Source organism: Myxine glutinosa, chromosome 4 (genome assembly GCF_964187855.1).
Source record: "Myxine glutinosa chromosome 4, kmMyxGlut1.1, whole genome shotgun sequence".
NCBI classification, from domain to species: Eukaryota; Metazoa; Chordata; class Myxini; order Myxiniformes; family Myxinidae; genus Myxine; species Myxine glutinosa.
This window is the reverse complement of record NC_136264.1, coordinates 128327103-128343256: the sequence shown is the minus strand read 5'-3', so window position 1 is coordinate 128343256 and position 16154 is coordinate 128327103. Positions and strand designations below refer to the sequence as shown.

The 16154-nt window shown below is 46.2% G+C and overlaps 1 protein-coding gene across 4 annotated transcripts in view; it reads left to right on the top strand.

Annotated features, from left to right (window-relative positions):
* Nucleotides 1–16154, top strand: part of LOC137425194 (rho GTPase-activating protein 45) — a 137945-nt gene that overhangs the window by 62663 nt on the left and 59128 nt on the right. For all 4 annotated transcript variants that reach the window (XM_068113364.2, XM_068113365.2, XM_078776398.1 and 1 more), the window contains 3 exons: nt 6943–6991; nt 9425–9523; nt 13487–13551. In XM_068113364.2, coding sequence (XP_067969465.2) covers nt 6943–6991; nt 9425–9523; nt 13487–13551 — 213 coding nt within the window. The remainder of the gene's footprint in view (nt 1–6942; nt 6992–9424; nt 9524–13486; nt 13552–16154) is intronic.

The following is a 16154-nucleotide window of genomic DNA, read 5'->3' as shown; positions in this document are numbered from 1 at the left end:
CTCACAGAAACACACCCACAGGATAACCGAATCGCGGAAAGAATCCTCAAACTAAACATACAGCCGGTAGGGAGCATTATTTACACAAGACTGCACTGATATTTACACTACGATCCAGGACCTGTTCTTTGAGGAACACATGCAGATGTTATGCATAGAGAGAGCACGCATGCCAGCATCGATACACCAACCCACGAGTGCCCTGTGGCCCTACGGCCTTTAATAATGTGCAGAGCACCCCATCCAAGCACCAAAAGCACCACCCCATACATACAGTCAGCACCATCCGGTGCACCAATAAAGTGTTCATAGTCACCGGTGGTGTCCGCAGCCGGCCGATGTTCTGCCGCTGGTCTTGCCTTCTTGGAGTGCCTTGGCCTTCTGGCTTCTTTAGAAATAAAGAAAAGGTGCCAACCGCGTCCATTTCTAAACTGTGGCCATCAGGGGGGCCAACTATAGTGGTTCACCTCTATGGCATAGGTGCCACGTTGACCCAGTGGTCCATCAACGGGTGGTGCTTGCCCGCAAAAGAACTGCGGTCCATGGTGGGCGGCCACAAAAATTGCGGTCCATATGGTGTATCGATCCAGGCAGCAAGCAGCGAAAGTACAGGCCCACAACTGCAGAGCCAGCACCTCTCTCTCCTCTCTCTCTGCCCCAAAGCCAGATCCTCGGAGGTGGGAGACAAAAAGAAGACAAGTGAGCAAGGTGGTAAGGGCGCAAAAGTGCACGCAATACAAGGTAATGCACACTGGGGGCACATGGGAACCAGGTGAGACAGGTACGTTCCTACCGTATTCCCCCCCCCCCCCCCCCCCCCCACCAGGTAACCTACATTGCCCCTCCCTTACCCCTTACTGTATCCACAAAACACAACACTACCCATAAACATCTACTTTACACATCAACAACCGTCCCTACTGTCTTCCCCGTTCCTCCCATAAACCAAATTCGGCTTCTCTCCCTCCTAACCAATCAAATTTGCCATTTCCAACTCTCATCAAAATTTGCCATCTCCAACTCAACATCAAAATTTGCCATCTCCAATTCGTCATCAGTCCCTCCTAAGGAGGGAGAGATGGAATCACCCCAATGTCTCATCCACGTCGTGATGCGTCTCACAAATCCAACAGCAATTCTCATTTCCTGCAACACAGAACAAAGGAACACAGGTGTGGAGTCATCATCATCACCTCAGGTAAGTGGCTGCGTATGGTGCGACAGGTTCATCAATCCTAACTATTTCCTAAATGACTTTAACAACTTTACATTACCCGGGGTCTTTCCCTGCCAATCCATTGGCCAACTTACACTATGGGTTCTAAAAACCAATTCCCATTGACCAAACTGTGGTGCTTCTCAATTTGGGGTCTCACTCCCCCGATTCATCTCCCGGTGCCCTCGCACAATTTCTGGGCTGTGACGTGTAGCTCTCCCAGCAGGTCTACCCACCTGCACACCTCCACCACTGTAGTTGCCACCCGAGCTTACCTGCTCCTCACCCTAACCTAACTAACTGGGGAAGGCCCTCTCGCACTCTCACCCCCTCAGTGCCCTCTCTGGCACGGGCTGCCCGATCCACACCCGGGATCCTCAGGCACCCACTGACACTAACGGCTCCCAGAGCCCACCTGCGGCCTCACCTGGCCGACATCCTCACAGTGGTGGAGTGCCCAAACCAACTACACACACTAACAGGCTACACGCCCAGCCATTTCCACAACACTAATGCACCCATCCAAATACCATTCTGTCACCCGCACCACAGATGCCAATATCCAACCACAATTTACCTATACCCTCTAACTAACACTTACACTACCCGCCCCGGGTACTCGTGAAAAGGGGTCCACTCTTCCCCCATCCACACCTTCACACCATGCACACCACTCCGCTCCACTTACTCCATGTATTCCACACACCTTTACTTGCACACCTGTGCTCTCACACCTGGTGCCACCTGCACCCTTCTCTCCCCAAGCGCATTCGCGCTGATCCACAACACTCACTACTCATACACTGCTCCACACACCTTTCCAGTTCTCACCCAGCATCATCTCATCTAACTACTCCCCTCTGAAACTTGCGCTTCCCAGTCGTCCCTTTAAACTATTGCGCTCCCTCGTCATTATCATCCACACTAAACTACCTGCGTCCCCACTACAGGTATCAGTCACTATCTAACCTTAACGTCACCTAATGTCATCTTCTAGGTCCCTACACACAATATAACCTAACCCACCTGGGCTAGTTTTCACTGCCATACACCCCATAATCTATAGCGCATTTGCCCCACCTGTGAGGGATGACAGAGTTGCCATCCCACCACATCGGGCATCTCCCACTACCAATTTTGCACATCAAATTTCAACAAATCAAAAATTTGCCAATCACTACCCATCATCTGCCAATCATTACTGCCAATCCTTTGCCAATCATCAAATTTTGTTTTTTTTTCTAATTTCGGGGCCAAAACACTATCCTCGTCATTACAGTCTACTTACTAATGCCTCTCGGTGCGCCAATTCACTTCTAAAGTTCGCTTCGTACAGCCAAGCCATGAATGCGGGTTGTTTGGTGCCAGCGGCTGGATACGTCCCGCATTCGGTGCAGGGAAGGAGGTTTACCCGGGCCGAGATCCCACGCACCATCTCGGCACGGAGCCATCCCATGGCCCGATCTCGACCTGCCGGAATGCCTCAACAAAAAGTGGTCGCCATGACGACCCTTCCTATCGGGCTGCCCACTCCGCCTAGTGGAGCACGGACGCGGCCGTTCAAAGCGAGGCCCAGCGTGGATCGCGTACGGCGGTCCTTTCGAACCCGCCGTGGTTCGGATCCCCGCTGGTCCTTGCGGCACGCGAAGCTGCCCGACGCGCACCGAGGGCCCGATTCGGCTATAAGTCGTTCTAACCTCTAACCCGGTTACCGTCGATGCCTCACCTGGATGCTTACACGCATACGCTACCCCTTTCTTGCCCATACATCCAGCTGTTCCCATGCTCCTCGTCGTACCTTCTCTAACACACCCAGGTACACTCATTCCACTCACAGCCTTGGTCACACACCTGACCACCGAACACTTTGGCACACATTCGTTGTTCGCACACCTCACCAACACACCTCTTCGCGCCCCTTCCTCGGTCACCTCCTCTGTGACAATCACAGGTGTGCCCTCACTCGCACACCCAACCACGTGCCTCACTACCAATTCCAGCGTGCATTCCCACACACGCTCTACCATTCCAGGTGTGCTTCCTTTCTCACCTGTCACAACCAACTCACGCTCCGTGTCACTCTTACTACTCTCACCTCCACTCTTGACAGCGCACTCACCCTTACTCTCGACAGCGCACTCTTTCCTCATGCACCTGTCCGTTACACACCTTTCTCGCACACACTCTCCCGTTACACCCTCTGTAACACTCACCACAGGTGTACACTCTTCCTTACTTTTGACAGCGCACTCTTTCCCCATGCACCTGTCCGTCACACATCTTTCTCGCACACCCTCTCCCGTTACATCCTCTGTAACACTCACCACAGGCGTGCGTTCTCCCTTTACACCCTCCGTAACACTCCTCACTACACGCTTCCATGTGCTCCCTCGCACACGCGCTACGACCGACTCACTCTCGACAGCACCCTCACTCCTTGGCACGCACTTTTTCCTCACACACCCCAGAGTCGGACTTTCTCGCACACCTCCTTTTTCGCACACCAGACCTGTCGCACACTTCACCAACGGCCTCTCACGAACACCCGGGTCCATCTCGACCCCCAAGCTTCTTAAATCACCTGGCGCATCATACGCACGACCATATTGGTCACCACTTACACCGGGTCCTCTTTCTCTTCGCTTCTCCTCCATCACCTGCGAATCCCTCATCCGGTTAATGAGCACATCATCATGATCCGAACACAGACTTTGGACCAATTCTTTTACTTCCTCCTTTATCTCTTTCTTATCCCCTCTCCGTCGCTTCTTAATTTCGCTTACCCCTTCTTCCACTTCTTCTAATTTCTGCTTCACCTCTTTTATTTCCCGGTGCGTCTCCTCAAGCTCGTCCTCTATGGCCACCTTGACCGTTCCTATGTGCGTCCTCACCTGCCGGTCCTTCGTCTCCATTACCTCTATCACCTCGTCCAACCTCGTTGTCAGTCCCTCACGTACCATCTGACATTCCCTCTTCGTCGCTATCAAGTCGTCTTTTAGTTCTTTCTGTGTCGCTTTTAACCCTCCTAGTACCGCAGTGTTCCTTTGTACCTGCTCCACTAACTCAGTCTGTCCCACCGTCAGCTGTTCCACCTCGTGCGTCAGGTCCTCTATGCCCCCTTGTAACTTTACAGTCCCCTTTCTCACCTCCTTCTCCATGCGCTCCTTACAGTGCCTCACCTCCTCGCGCACTCCTCCGACCTCCTCACTCACCCCTCTTCTGATCTCTTCTCCCATCACTTGCATCTCCTGCCCAGATGCCACCCTCATCTGCTCCATTTCCTCCCTGTGAGCATCCAATTTAGTTTCTACCCCCATTCTGACCCCCTCTATCTGCTGCCCCATTTGTTTAACTTCCCTTTCCGCTTGGTCCCTCATGTCCCTCAATTTGCCTTCCATACTGTTTTCTAACCCCTCTAACCCCTCTTTCATCCCTTCCATTTGATTCTCCTGAACGGCCATTCTGTTTTCTACCCCCATTAACCCCTCCTGTATTTCCCCTAATCTATTGTCTAATCCCTCTATTCTACTCCCTAACCCTCCGATCTGGGCCCCCATCCTTTGTTCTAACCGTTGGCTATTGGCCCCCATGTCCTCCCTCAATTTCTCGCTATTGGACCCCATGTCCTCCCTCAATTTCTCGCTATTGGACCCCATTACCCCCATTTGGCCCTCCAATCGCTCACCCTGAGCATCCATCCGGTTCCCCATTACCCCCAATTGCTCACTCTGCAGTTTGAGGGACGCCTGCATTTGCACCATAAATTGCTCTATGAGGGCCTGCATTTGGGCCATCCCTCCCACTTGTGCAGCGGGTGCGGCCGCCGCAGCCATGTGTGAGGCGCCATTTTGCGAACCTGCCACCCTCACTGCTTCGCTCTCCTCTTGTCCCTCAATTTGGTCCTGGATCGACCCTGCCTCACTCTCCTCTACCGGAACCCAGCCGTCTTGATCTGCCATAGCGCGACTTTCAAAATTCGGGTTTTTATTTTTGTAAAACAAAATCAAATTTCGCCGTTAATAATTTCGAGCGCGTGAAGCGCGCTTCGGGTCCGATCTCACTCCTCGACACCAATTGTTACGGACACGACTTAAGATGTTGTTTGACCGAGCGGAATGGCCGCCGTGTTCGCACAGTTTACCCGATTCTTCCCCAACTCACCCGATTCCATTCGAACGTTGGCCGAATCGCGCTACGCCAAATCAATGAAGGAAAGGACACAACGGCTGGGATAAATGAAACGACACAAGGGGGTACAGTTCTCAAGACCTCCGGAGGAGGATATAATTGGTGATGCAGAAAAGGGGTAGATTACAAGGCAAGAGGTAAAGCACAGAAAAGATGGGCACTTAGACACAGTCTTATCTTATCCCCGACAGACCACAGACAAACGGAACAAGACTGACTTACACAGGGATTGATGGCAGGGAAGGACAGGCAGTCGATAGCACAAGGTGCACCTTGGCTCAGGGACAGGATACAGCTCGGTCCAGTCCAGAGATGCGGGGAGGTATCGCAGCGCTCGCAGGTGGCGTCTTCTCTCTCCAAGCTGAGGGCGCATCTGACGTCACCTCCCTCTTCCTGCGCATGCTCAGCGGGGAGTGACACGCCCTCGGCTCGTTGGCTCCGCCCCAGATGGAATCGGTCCGCCGCTTCTATTGGGTGCGGGGGGTTACCGGGCTCCGCCCTTGACGAGGAGCTGACAGCGAGCCCCTACGTGGTAACCCCGTCGGAGCACATGTTCGATGGCGGCTAACCAAGCCGGAGTGAGGACGCGCACTCCCCGCGCCGCCGCCGTTGTTGTTGCTGTTGTTGTTGTTGTTGTTGTTGCTGAACCGTGAGGAAGAGCTGCGGGGAGGTATTGGGAGGTCCTAAACTTCCTAACGGTGCCATACAATCACATTCTGGTGCAACGAAGAGTCAGAATTAATGGAAACGAGTCCTTAACTGACATAGACTAAGAATAACTAGCAAGATGTCCTATAGTTGTCTACGTGAGATGCGGTGGACCTGGATGCGACATTTAATGGGGGAAATAGGGGGTGGTCGGGTCTACAGAGTGTTGTTTACAGAAAATGGGACTAGGGAATGGGGGATTGGGGATAGTTGGGAAGTATTGGGGAAATAGGGGAATATTTACAAGCGGATATGGATGGAGGCCAATCTCATATCCGCAACAATATATATCTTCGCCTCATCTCTCAATGGTGAGAAATCATTGAAAAAATCTCGGATCCAGATCCAGAAAACATAACCTCATCCACGTCCTGCGACATAGGTAAAAAGGGAAAGTGCCAATTAAACGAAGCAATAGGGAAGTTTCGGTGTTAGCATGTTTACCTTTGATCTCAGTCTTTATTTGATCCCTGGCGGAGTAAAATGACTAAAATTTCTGTTTTGTTGCAATTTTCCTCTGACAGAGAATGCTGTCCTTCAGAGGGACTGTTAATTTGGCTGTCGCTTATGCATTGTCTTAATGTTTTGTACCTTCCTTAAGATTTGGCATTCGTTCTTGTGTTATGGCCAAATCAATTTTACCAAGATATTAAATATAATGTAAGGGATATCAATTGTAATGGATATGAATTGTTAATATAATGTAAAGGGTGTCAGTCGAGTTATGTCAATTGGTGGAGAGTTGTGCTTCTCACAACACAGATGTGATGGCATTTTTCTGCATATAAATTTGTTTTTATATACCAAAGGTGTTTTTCTTGTTGCTGTAGATACTTGAAGAATTTCCTCAGAGTGAGCATGGGAAGAACGAGGAACAAAGTAAGTTACAGTCCCTGCCATGTATGTTTTTAATGTATTTTCTCATAAGTTTATTCTGATTTCTCATCAAAATTAATTTTTTTCTCTACAATATCCCCTTTCTGTATGTCTTTCTCTAAACTTGTCAATATATTATGATCTGCTTGTATACTTTTATCATTTGAAAAGACAAAGTTAAAATTTGAACGACGCTTTTCTTTTTGACCAAGGGTTAAAATTTGACCTGCGCTTTTCTTTATAACTAAGTTTGCGGAAAACATTGTCAGGCAATCACCAAGATACGGTGCAGCCAATCATCTGTAAATTCCAACAGGCTTGAAGTTTTTGTTGACCAGAAATTCCACAATTATTTTCAGCTTACCGCTGTTTCTTTCTCTCATCCTAAAGCAGGAAATGCACGATTACCATAATGGTGACAACCATAAAGTCAAATTTGCTGATATATTTTTAGTGTATATCAGCACATAGTTGTTGTTGTTGCTGCTGTTGTGGTTCTTGTTGGGGGTTGATTTCTGAAATGTGCACCCATTGGTCAGACAGATGTTGGACCCCACCCACATTTGTCTCTTGACTCCATCTACCATGGCACTCAGCCAAAATAATATGGCCACCATCTTGGTCATCAGGCTCGTAGACCTCTGATGATTTTACACTACCCGGGTTTGTTGCATCAGATTTCCATTGGCTTTGTTTGGGTCGAGTGTTACTCACAATGACGGACCCCAAAAATCGAATCATATGTCGAATAAAAATTATTAGTAAGGTTTAATCAAGCCCATCAGCATGCATGGTACGAGCCGTCCTAAAGCCGTTCCTGGAGTAATATTGTTATACATCATCCAATTTCCATTGGTTTTGTTACTTACGATGTGGTCCACATGTGTCTTTTGTTACCTCTCCCACAACTGAGTAAAATGTGCTTAGCCCATGATTAAAACTGTACCACCACTTGGCACTTGGTGAAAGTCATCTGCTCAATTTGTGTTCTCCATGTGTAAATGTTATGGAGCATTACAGTTGCTTTGTGGGGGTTGAGGGGAAGGAGAGTATTTCCAATGCCATTACATAATGCTATTAACCAATGACTATTTTGTTTACCTCTATAATGGAGTCACAGTTTTTGCATTCACATCCTACGTCATAAAAACGATGTAAAATAAATTGGGGAAAGTTGTAGCGTGTTGTATTGTATTGCATTTATACACCGCTTGAAATGTAAATCTTCAACGTTACATTTTCGGAAATAGGAGAAAAAAGCGATTTTACTTCTAAAATTTCAACGGTATATAGATTGGTAGCATTTGGAAATCGATTTAGGAGTAGTGAGGAAAAATATAGTTTCGGGGTCTTAGAGGGTCTTAGGTGGTCTTTGGGGTTTGAAAGATCTTAGGGTTCTAAGGGTTTTATAGGGTCTATAGTATCTTAGGGGTCTAAAGGGTCTTAAAGGTCTTAATGAGTCTTAGGGGTCCGGATGATCTTAAAGGGTATTGGAGGTCTAAAGAGTATTGTGGGTATAAAGGGTCTTAATGCAAAGTGGTGTTAGGGTTGTAAAGGGTCTTAAAGGGTCTTAAGGGTCTTCAGGGTCTAAAGAGTCTTAAAGGAGAGTAAAGAAGAGGTCATAAATGCTCTTAGGGGTCTGAAGGGTCTTGGGGGTCTGAAGGCTCTTCAGTGTTTTAGGGGTCTTAAAGGTGGGTTCTAAAGGGTCTTAGGGTTCTAAAGGGTCTTTGGGGGCTTAGGGGTAACTTTTTTACCATTTGAGCTTTTCTCATGAAATTTTCAACAAAGCCTTATTGTGAGAATATGGAGAATACAACTCAATAACTTTGTCAAAGGATCAAAGTCAGCATCACCTAAAATCATCAATTTTCATCCAATTAACCTGAAATTTTAATTTACCAGTTGAGCTTTAATTTACCATCATCACATTTACAACAAAGCTTTATTATGAGAATATGGAGAAGACAAATTAATGATTTGGTCAAAAGGTGAAAGTTCAAAGGTCAGCATCACATAAAATTGTCAATTTTCATACAATTGACCTGAAATTTTAAGAATTTGCATATTAGGTTACTTAATTGGTTCACCAATCAAAGCTAGAAGTCGATTGTTGTTTTTAGATCAAAAGGTCAAAAGTCAAGGTTGCCTAAAATCTTCAATTTTCATCCGATTGACTTGAAATTTGAAGACGGTTTGCATATTTGATCACTGAAGCCCATTGATTTTGAGGACAAAAGGTCATGGTCACCTAAAATCGTCAATGTTTTGTAATTTATTTTAGCTGTTTTCATCATGTTTAGCATACAGAAGAAGAAGCCTGAATACAAAGCAGATGCAGATGGGCTTTGCATATTCAGACGCTTTCTCGTTCTTACCCCCCCCCCCCTCCCCCACCATTTACACCCAATAACCACATATTTTCCCCTCTTTCTTAAGCCCAGAGTCTGGGAGTGGAGGAAGCCATGAGATATGCTCGCTCTCTGTCTCGGTTCATGAAAGACTTGAGCAACTGGGTGGAGAAGCGCATGACTCTTGGTAATGTCTCCATTATGCGACTTTATCCACATTTATCACTTAGCTTTAAGTAAAATACAAATAACTAAATTAGTGAAATTAAAATACAAAACGGCAGCGCTGGTTTTATCTCCATGCCTGCAGTAAGTCACAATGTTGTTGTCGACTTGATCGAGGTTCGTGGAAGAGTGAGAACAGAATGGAAAGGGGGAAACACCAACAGGAGAGTAGAAGTGAGAGTGAGATCAAGGGGAAGGGGAGGACACATGGGGTTGAAAAAGCTGCATACAATCTCAAGGAAACACAGCAAGAAGAGGTCTAGCACATCTGCCTGGGCTGATGAATGGTGTTTCAATGATCAAAATCAAGCAGAAAATCAATCGGGAAAACTATACTAAAAATAAAATGTAAATCGAACCAAGAAAGAAAGCAAGATGAAGAAAAATGTTTCAGTTAAATAGCCTGCAGAAAAAGCTAGATGAGCTGAATACTTTCCTCTAATCAGCAGCCATGGTTGACTGCTTGATATGAGCTTTTCTTGCTCTTCATTGGAGGAGATACCCAGTAATCCCATTCAACCCAGTCATTTGGTATAATTGAAATGAAAGTCTGGTAGAATAAGCTAGAGGTATGCACACTCACTTGTGAGCTGTCTAGCCTGGATTCGAATCTTGGTCCAGCTATAAACTGCCATCATGGATTTATGATTCACAGACAGGGTGATAAAACAGTGTGTGCTGTCCCTTCCCATTAATAGTGAAATGGGTGTCCCATCTGCCAGCATTAGTTTGTGGAAGTTAAAGATGCCACAGTATCCTTCATGTGGAGTAGACGATGTATCGGACACCGTGGCCAAATTCAAAAATGTATGCTCTATACTACAGGGGGCACTTAATCAGCAGCATTATCACACTGAAACCCACAGCTACATGTTTCATGTAAAACTAGAACGGCACTCGGTAGAGCGCATACCTCCACCAACCAGGGTGAACAGTTTACGTTTTGTATCCCACTAATACGCTGGATCCGCATCCGGACCTTCACCAAAATCTAATCGGATTGTTATTTTCACCTACCGAACTCATCCACCAAGTTTTGTCATAATGCATGCACAACTTTTTGAAATATCATGCAATTATATCGTTTTTGGCCCTATCTCTCAATGATGAAGAATCACTTTTAAAAAATTTTAAATCTCGGATCTGGATTGAGATCTTCACCAAAATCAAATCATTTCGTCCTTGCCAAACACTCAAACTTTCCACCAAGTTTCTTCTAAATCTGTCGATAACCTTTTTGAGATATTGTGATATATGTATATATATACACACACACAAATATTGTTGTGTCCGTGCCGATAAAGATGCGGGAAAACACACGCCTTGGCGCGAAGTCTGTTCACCTGCCAACCGCCGAACGTGAAGCGAGCAGGCCCTCACTCTGTCCTCATCCCACGCTCCATAAAGCACCGTGGTCTCTCAGGCGCACACAGCCGTCACAAAGTCAGCACCAAAGAATCAGGGAAAGGATGTGTCCGCTCATCCACACAGCCAGGAATAGAGCGGTCGCTCGAATCCACCGCCAAGAGTGAGCCCAAAATGCCACCGCAGGCAACGAGGACCCAGCGCAAGAAGAGTACAAACTGCGAGACTGCTTGCGATGAAAGCCACAAGCCAAGAGTGCGTCTGCTCGTAATTAAAACCCAGCGCAAGAGAAGTATAAACTGCAAGACTGCTTGCGATGAAAGCCACGAACTAAGAGTGCATCCGCTCGTAATGAAACCCAGCGCAAGAGGGGGAAAATGGCGGTCCTCAGTCTTTTTATTCCCCGTCTTGAACGTCATCCGATGACGTCCACGTGTGCTCCAATCAAATAGTCCATCTTATCGCTCCATTGCCCTGACCAATCCTCACCTTTCGGGGTGGGGCCTCATGGCCCTGCCTTCTTGGTGTTGCGATGACTTGGCTGATGGCACCAGCAGTACTTGAATGTCCTGGTTCCGGTTACTTTATTTAGTGTTTAATAATTTCGGTGCGGAGTGCATGGCTGGTGTGGTGTGTGTCATAAGGAACAAAGGTAAAATCACAGAGGTCATTTACACACAGGGGATTTACCCTTAACCCCTAAGCTACATAGCACAAGAGCCACCCTCCGTATGGCCACACGTCACACTTAATCCGAACACATGGAGCTACCTTAAGTTACATGAGGGTTTCTTCTTCTACATGACAGTTGGAGCACACTACCTATACAATCCTACCTGGCCCTAAGGTATTACATTGCTTACCCCCCCACAAACGTAACAATATATATATATATATATATATATATATATTGTTACAGTCCGCGGATTAGATGTTATTTACCGAGCGGTGGTATTGCCGCGACCTAACAGTTCCCCCGATTCTTCCCCAACTCACCCGATTCACCCAGACATTGGCCAAATCGCGCTATGCCAAATCAATGATAGAAAGGACACGACGACTGGGAAAGAGGAAACGACGCAAGGGGTACAGTTCTCAAGACCTCCGGAGGAGGGTATAATTACAGTGGTGGAGAAAAGGGGTAGATTACAAGGCAGTGAGGTAAAGACACAGAAGAGATGGGCACTTAATTACCGTCTTATCTTATCCCAGACAGACCACAGACAAACGGAACAAGGCAGACTTACACAGGGATTGATGGCAGGAAGGGACAGGTAGGTCGATAGCACAAGGTGCACCTTGGCTCGGGGACAGGATAAAGCACGGTCCAGAAGATGCGGGGAGGCCTCACAGCGCTCGGAGGGGACGTCTTTCTTTCTCCAAGCTCAGCGCGCATCTGACGTCACCTCCCCCTCACTGCGCATGCTCAGCGGGGAGTGACACGCCCTCGGCTGGTTGGTTCCGCCCCACTGGGGCCGGTCCGCCGCTTCCATTGGGTGCGGGGGTTACTGGGCTCCGCCCTTGACGAGGAGCTGACAGGGAGCCCCTATTTGGTAACCCCGTCGAGCACATGTTTGATGGCGGCTCGTTGGGAAGGCCTGGTGCCCTCCCAACACCCCCTACCAACCAAGCCGGAGTGAGGACGCGCACTTCCTGCGCTTGTTGTTGTTGTTGTTGTTGTTGTTGTTGAACTGTGAGGAAGAGCTGCGGGGAGGTATTGGGAGGTCCTAAACTTCCTAACGGTGCCATACAATCACATTCTGGTGCAACGAAGGGTCAGAATTAATGGAAACGAGTCCTTAACTGACATAGACTAAGAATAACTAGCAAGATGTCCTATAGTTGTCTTACATGAGATGCGGTGAACCTGGGCACGACATTTAATGGGGGAAATAGGGGGAGGTCGGGTCTACAGAGTGTTGTTTACAGAAAATGGGACTAGGGAATGGGGGATTGGGGATAGTTGGGAAGTATTGAGGAAATAGGGGAATATTTACAAGCGGATATGGATGGATGCAAATCCCATATCCGCAATATACGTATATATATATATATATATATATATATATATATATATATATATATATATATATATATATATATATATATATATATATATATATATATATATATATTGTTCTTGGCCCTATCTATGTCTCAATGCTGAAGAATCACTTAAATAATTCACTCATCCGGATCTGAACAATCAACAAAATCTAATTAATTCCTCCTCGTGATACACCCAACCTGTACACCAAGTTTTGTCTGAATCCGTCCTTATATTTTTGAGATACCCTCCTCACAAACACAGACAGACAAACAAAGAAGCAGACAGGGGTGAAAACATAACCTCCATCCACCTTCGGTGGTAGAGGTAATGATGATGGAAAAGGAAGTGGCAGAAAATAATATAACACTCCATTTCATTGTATATCCTTCATGGTTATAACATTATCATGTTCATGAAGTCCTTTGAATGTCATAAAACACTTCACATTGTATGTGATATGTACCTTAACTATGTTGTTCCTTCTTTCTCTCCTGCTTCTCTGGCCAACAGACCTGGATCATGCCAAGGTTCTTGCCAAGTTAGCAGCTGCCAGCAAGCCTAGCTTTCTCCAAGAGGTAATCCACAGTCGTGGTGATATGCCTGGTATCTTTAAATTATACCATTGAGCAAGCACCTGTATAGCATGGGGGACATGAATGGATGGATTCAAGAAGAAAATTAAAAAGAAAGAAAGAAAGACAAATGAGCTGAAATAATCAAACTTCAATTTAACAAATCGGTTGAGGAAGAGATGACACTCAAACGAAAACACATCCATACTGATAATGGCGAAGAAAGGAAAAATTAAAATATAAATGCAAAAGACATCACCAACTCCAAAAATATATTGTCATCATAATAAAGAGCCAATCACAGAGTTTCCTACACCATGGATTACACCATGAAATATCTAATGCATGGTTGGCCTGTTTAGCATTCACATCTGAACAAATGGCTCATGATGGAGGGATCCAAGGCTCAAAATTCATAAGTAATTTGTATTTGTTCAATGTCCTGGTCATGTCCAATAAATTGTTTGTCCTTTTACTTTAAATGTAGTGGCTGTAGTTGAATGTAGTCTCAAAGGTGACCTCAAAGACAACGGTGATGTTGACTAATGTCTTTTTCTTGCGCGTGATTTATGTGTACAAGCTCCACTATGAGCCTTAGATCAATGTAAATGAAGATATCCCGAGCTTGTAAATTTCACAGTGTATACCCTAGCTGAGCTTGTAAATTTCACAGTGTATACCCTAGCTGAGCTTGTAAATTTTACATGGTGGTAAATTATTTTAAAAGGAGCGGGTCCACATGATTGCATGGGACGGTGAGAGACCGCTTTTACCAAAACACATTTTGAAGACCCTAATACTGATAAACTATAACGGCACTCGATAGAGCGCATACCTCCGCCAGGTTGAACAGTTTACGTTTTGTATCCCACTGATAGGTCGAATCTTGATTCAGACATGAACCAAAATCTCATCGGCTTGTTATGGTCATGTACCCATCTCATTCACCGAATTTTGTCATAATCCGTCCACAACGTTTTGAAATATTGTGCAAAATATCGTTTTTGGCCATATCTCTCAATGATGAAGAATCACTTTAAAATTCTAGAAATCCAGATCTGGATCTTCACCAAAATTGAAACGTTTCGTCCTTGTGGTGGCACACCCAACCTGTCAACCAAGTTTCGTCCGAATCCATCCATAACATTTGAGATATTCTGCTCATAGATAAACGGACCAACAGACAAAAATAGAGGGGAAACTAGAAGGGCAATCGGTAGAGCACATGCCTCCACCAGGCTGAACAGTTTATGTTTTATATCCCACTGATAGGCTGGATCCGGATTCAGACTTAAACCAACATGGATTCAGCTTATTCTTGTTGCCGAACCAACTCATCCACCTACTTTTGTTCCACCTAGTCATCGAGTTCATAATCTGTCCACAACGTTTTGAAATATCATGCAATATATCAATTTTTTTGGTATACTTATTCTAAGCTCGTATGAGAGCTAACACAAACAGCAACAACAACAACATGCTTTTTAAGGCCATTTTCCCTGCAAGAGCGGGGGTTAGCCTTGCGGTCCCCATGACAATCTTCTCCATTTTGCCCTATTTTCCTCATCTCTCCTTGTTAACCCCCTTGCCCGCATTTCTTCTTCCACCAGCTTTAGCCAAGTCTTTCTCGGTCTTCCCCGTCCTCTACTTCCTTCTACATTCATTTCCATCACTCTTTTTCAACCAGTCACTTTCATCCTTCCTCAACACATGACCAAACCATCTCAACCTGTTCCTCTTCACAGCATCAATCACAGGCTCTATTCCCATCATCTTTCGCAATTCATCATTTGTCTTCATCTCTCTCAACGATACTTCGCACGTCCACTGAACCATTCGCATTTCCACCCTTTCCAGCCTTCGTTGCTGCTCTACGTTCATTACCCATGTCTCGCTCCCATAAATCATAACACTTCTCACACATGCAGCATACACTTTTCCCTTCAGCTTCAACGACACTCCCCTCTTCATCAGCACGCCACTCAGTTCCCGAAACTTCTTCCATGCACATCTCACTCGAGCAACCGTAGCCGAGTCTGATCCACCTTCTCCATTCAGCATGTCTCCGAGGTAGCAAAATGTTTTCACACCTTCCAGCTTCACACCGTCTCCAAGATCCAACTCAACATTTCCTCCATCTGCAGCTCCCTCTGTGCACACCTTACATTTGAATGTAGCTGCAACATTGGTTAATGACCCTCTCAGACCACTACATTTTTGATGAACCCACTCAGCGCACATTGTACATTGAATGGAGTTCACTCCGACACCCTTCCTGCACACAGCACATGGCCACTTCCCAGTTCTTTCTACCTCACCACATGCTTTACCACTTGCCATCACCTTTGTCTTTCTGATATTCACCTTCAGATCTTTAGTCTCCATACATTCCTTCCCCTTGTTCATCTTTTCCTTCAGTCCATCCATACTTTCCGCAATCAACACCAGATCATCTGCATACAACAACTCCCACGGTAAACCCTCCTTTTCGTTCTGAGCCAGCACCTCCATCACAGCTACAAATAGTAGTTGCCTTAGTACCGACCCCTGAATCCTGATGCACTCCCACCTTCACCTCAAACTCACCACTATTCCCGTCCTTCGTC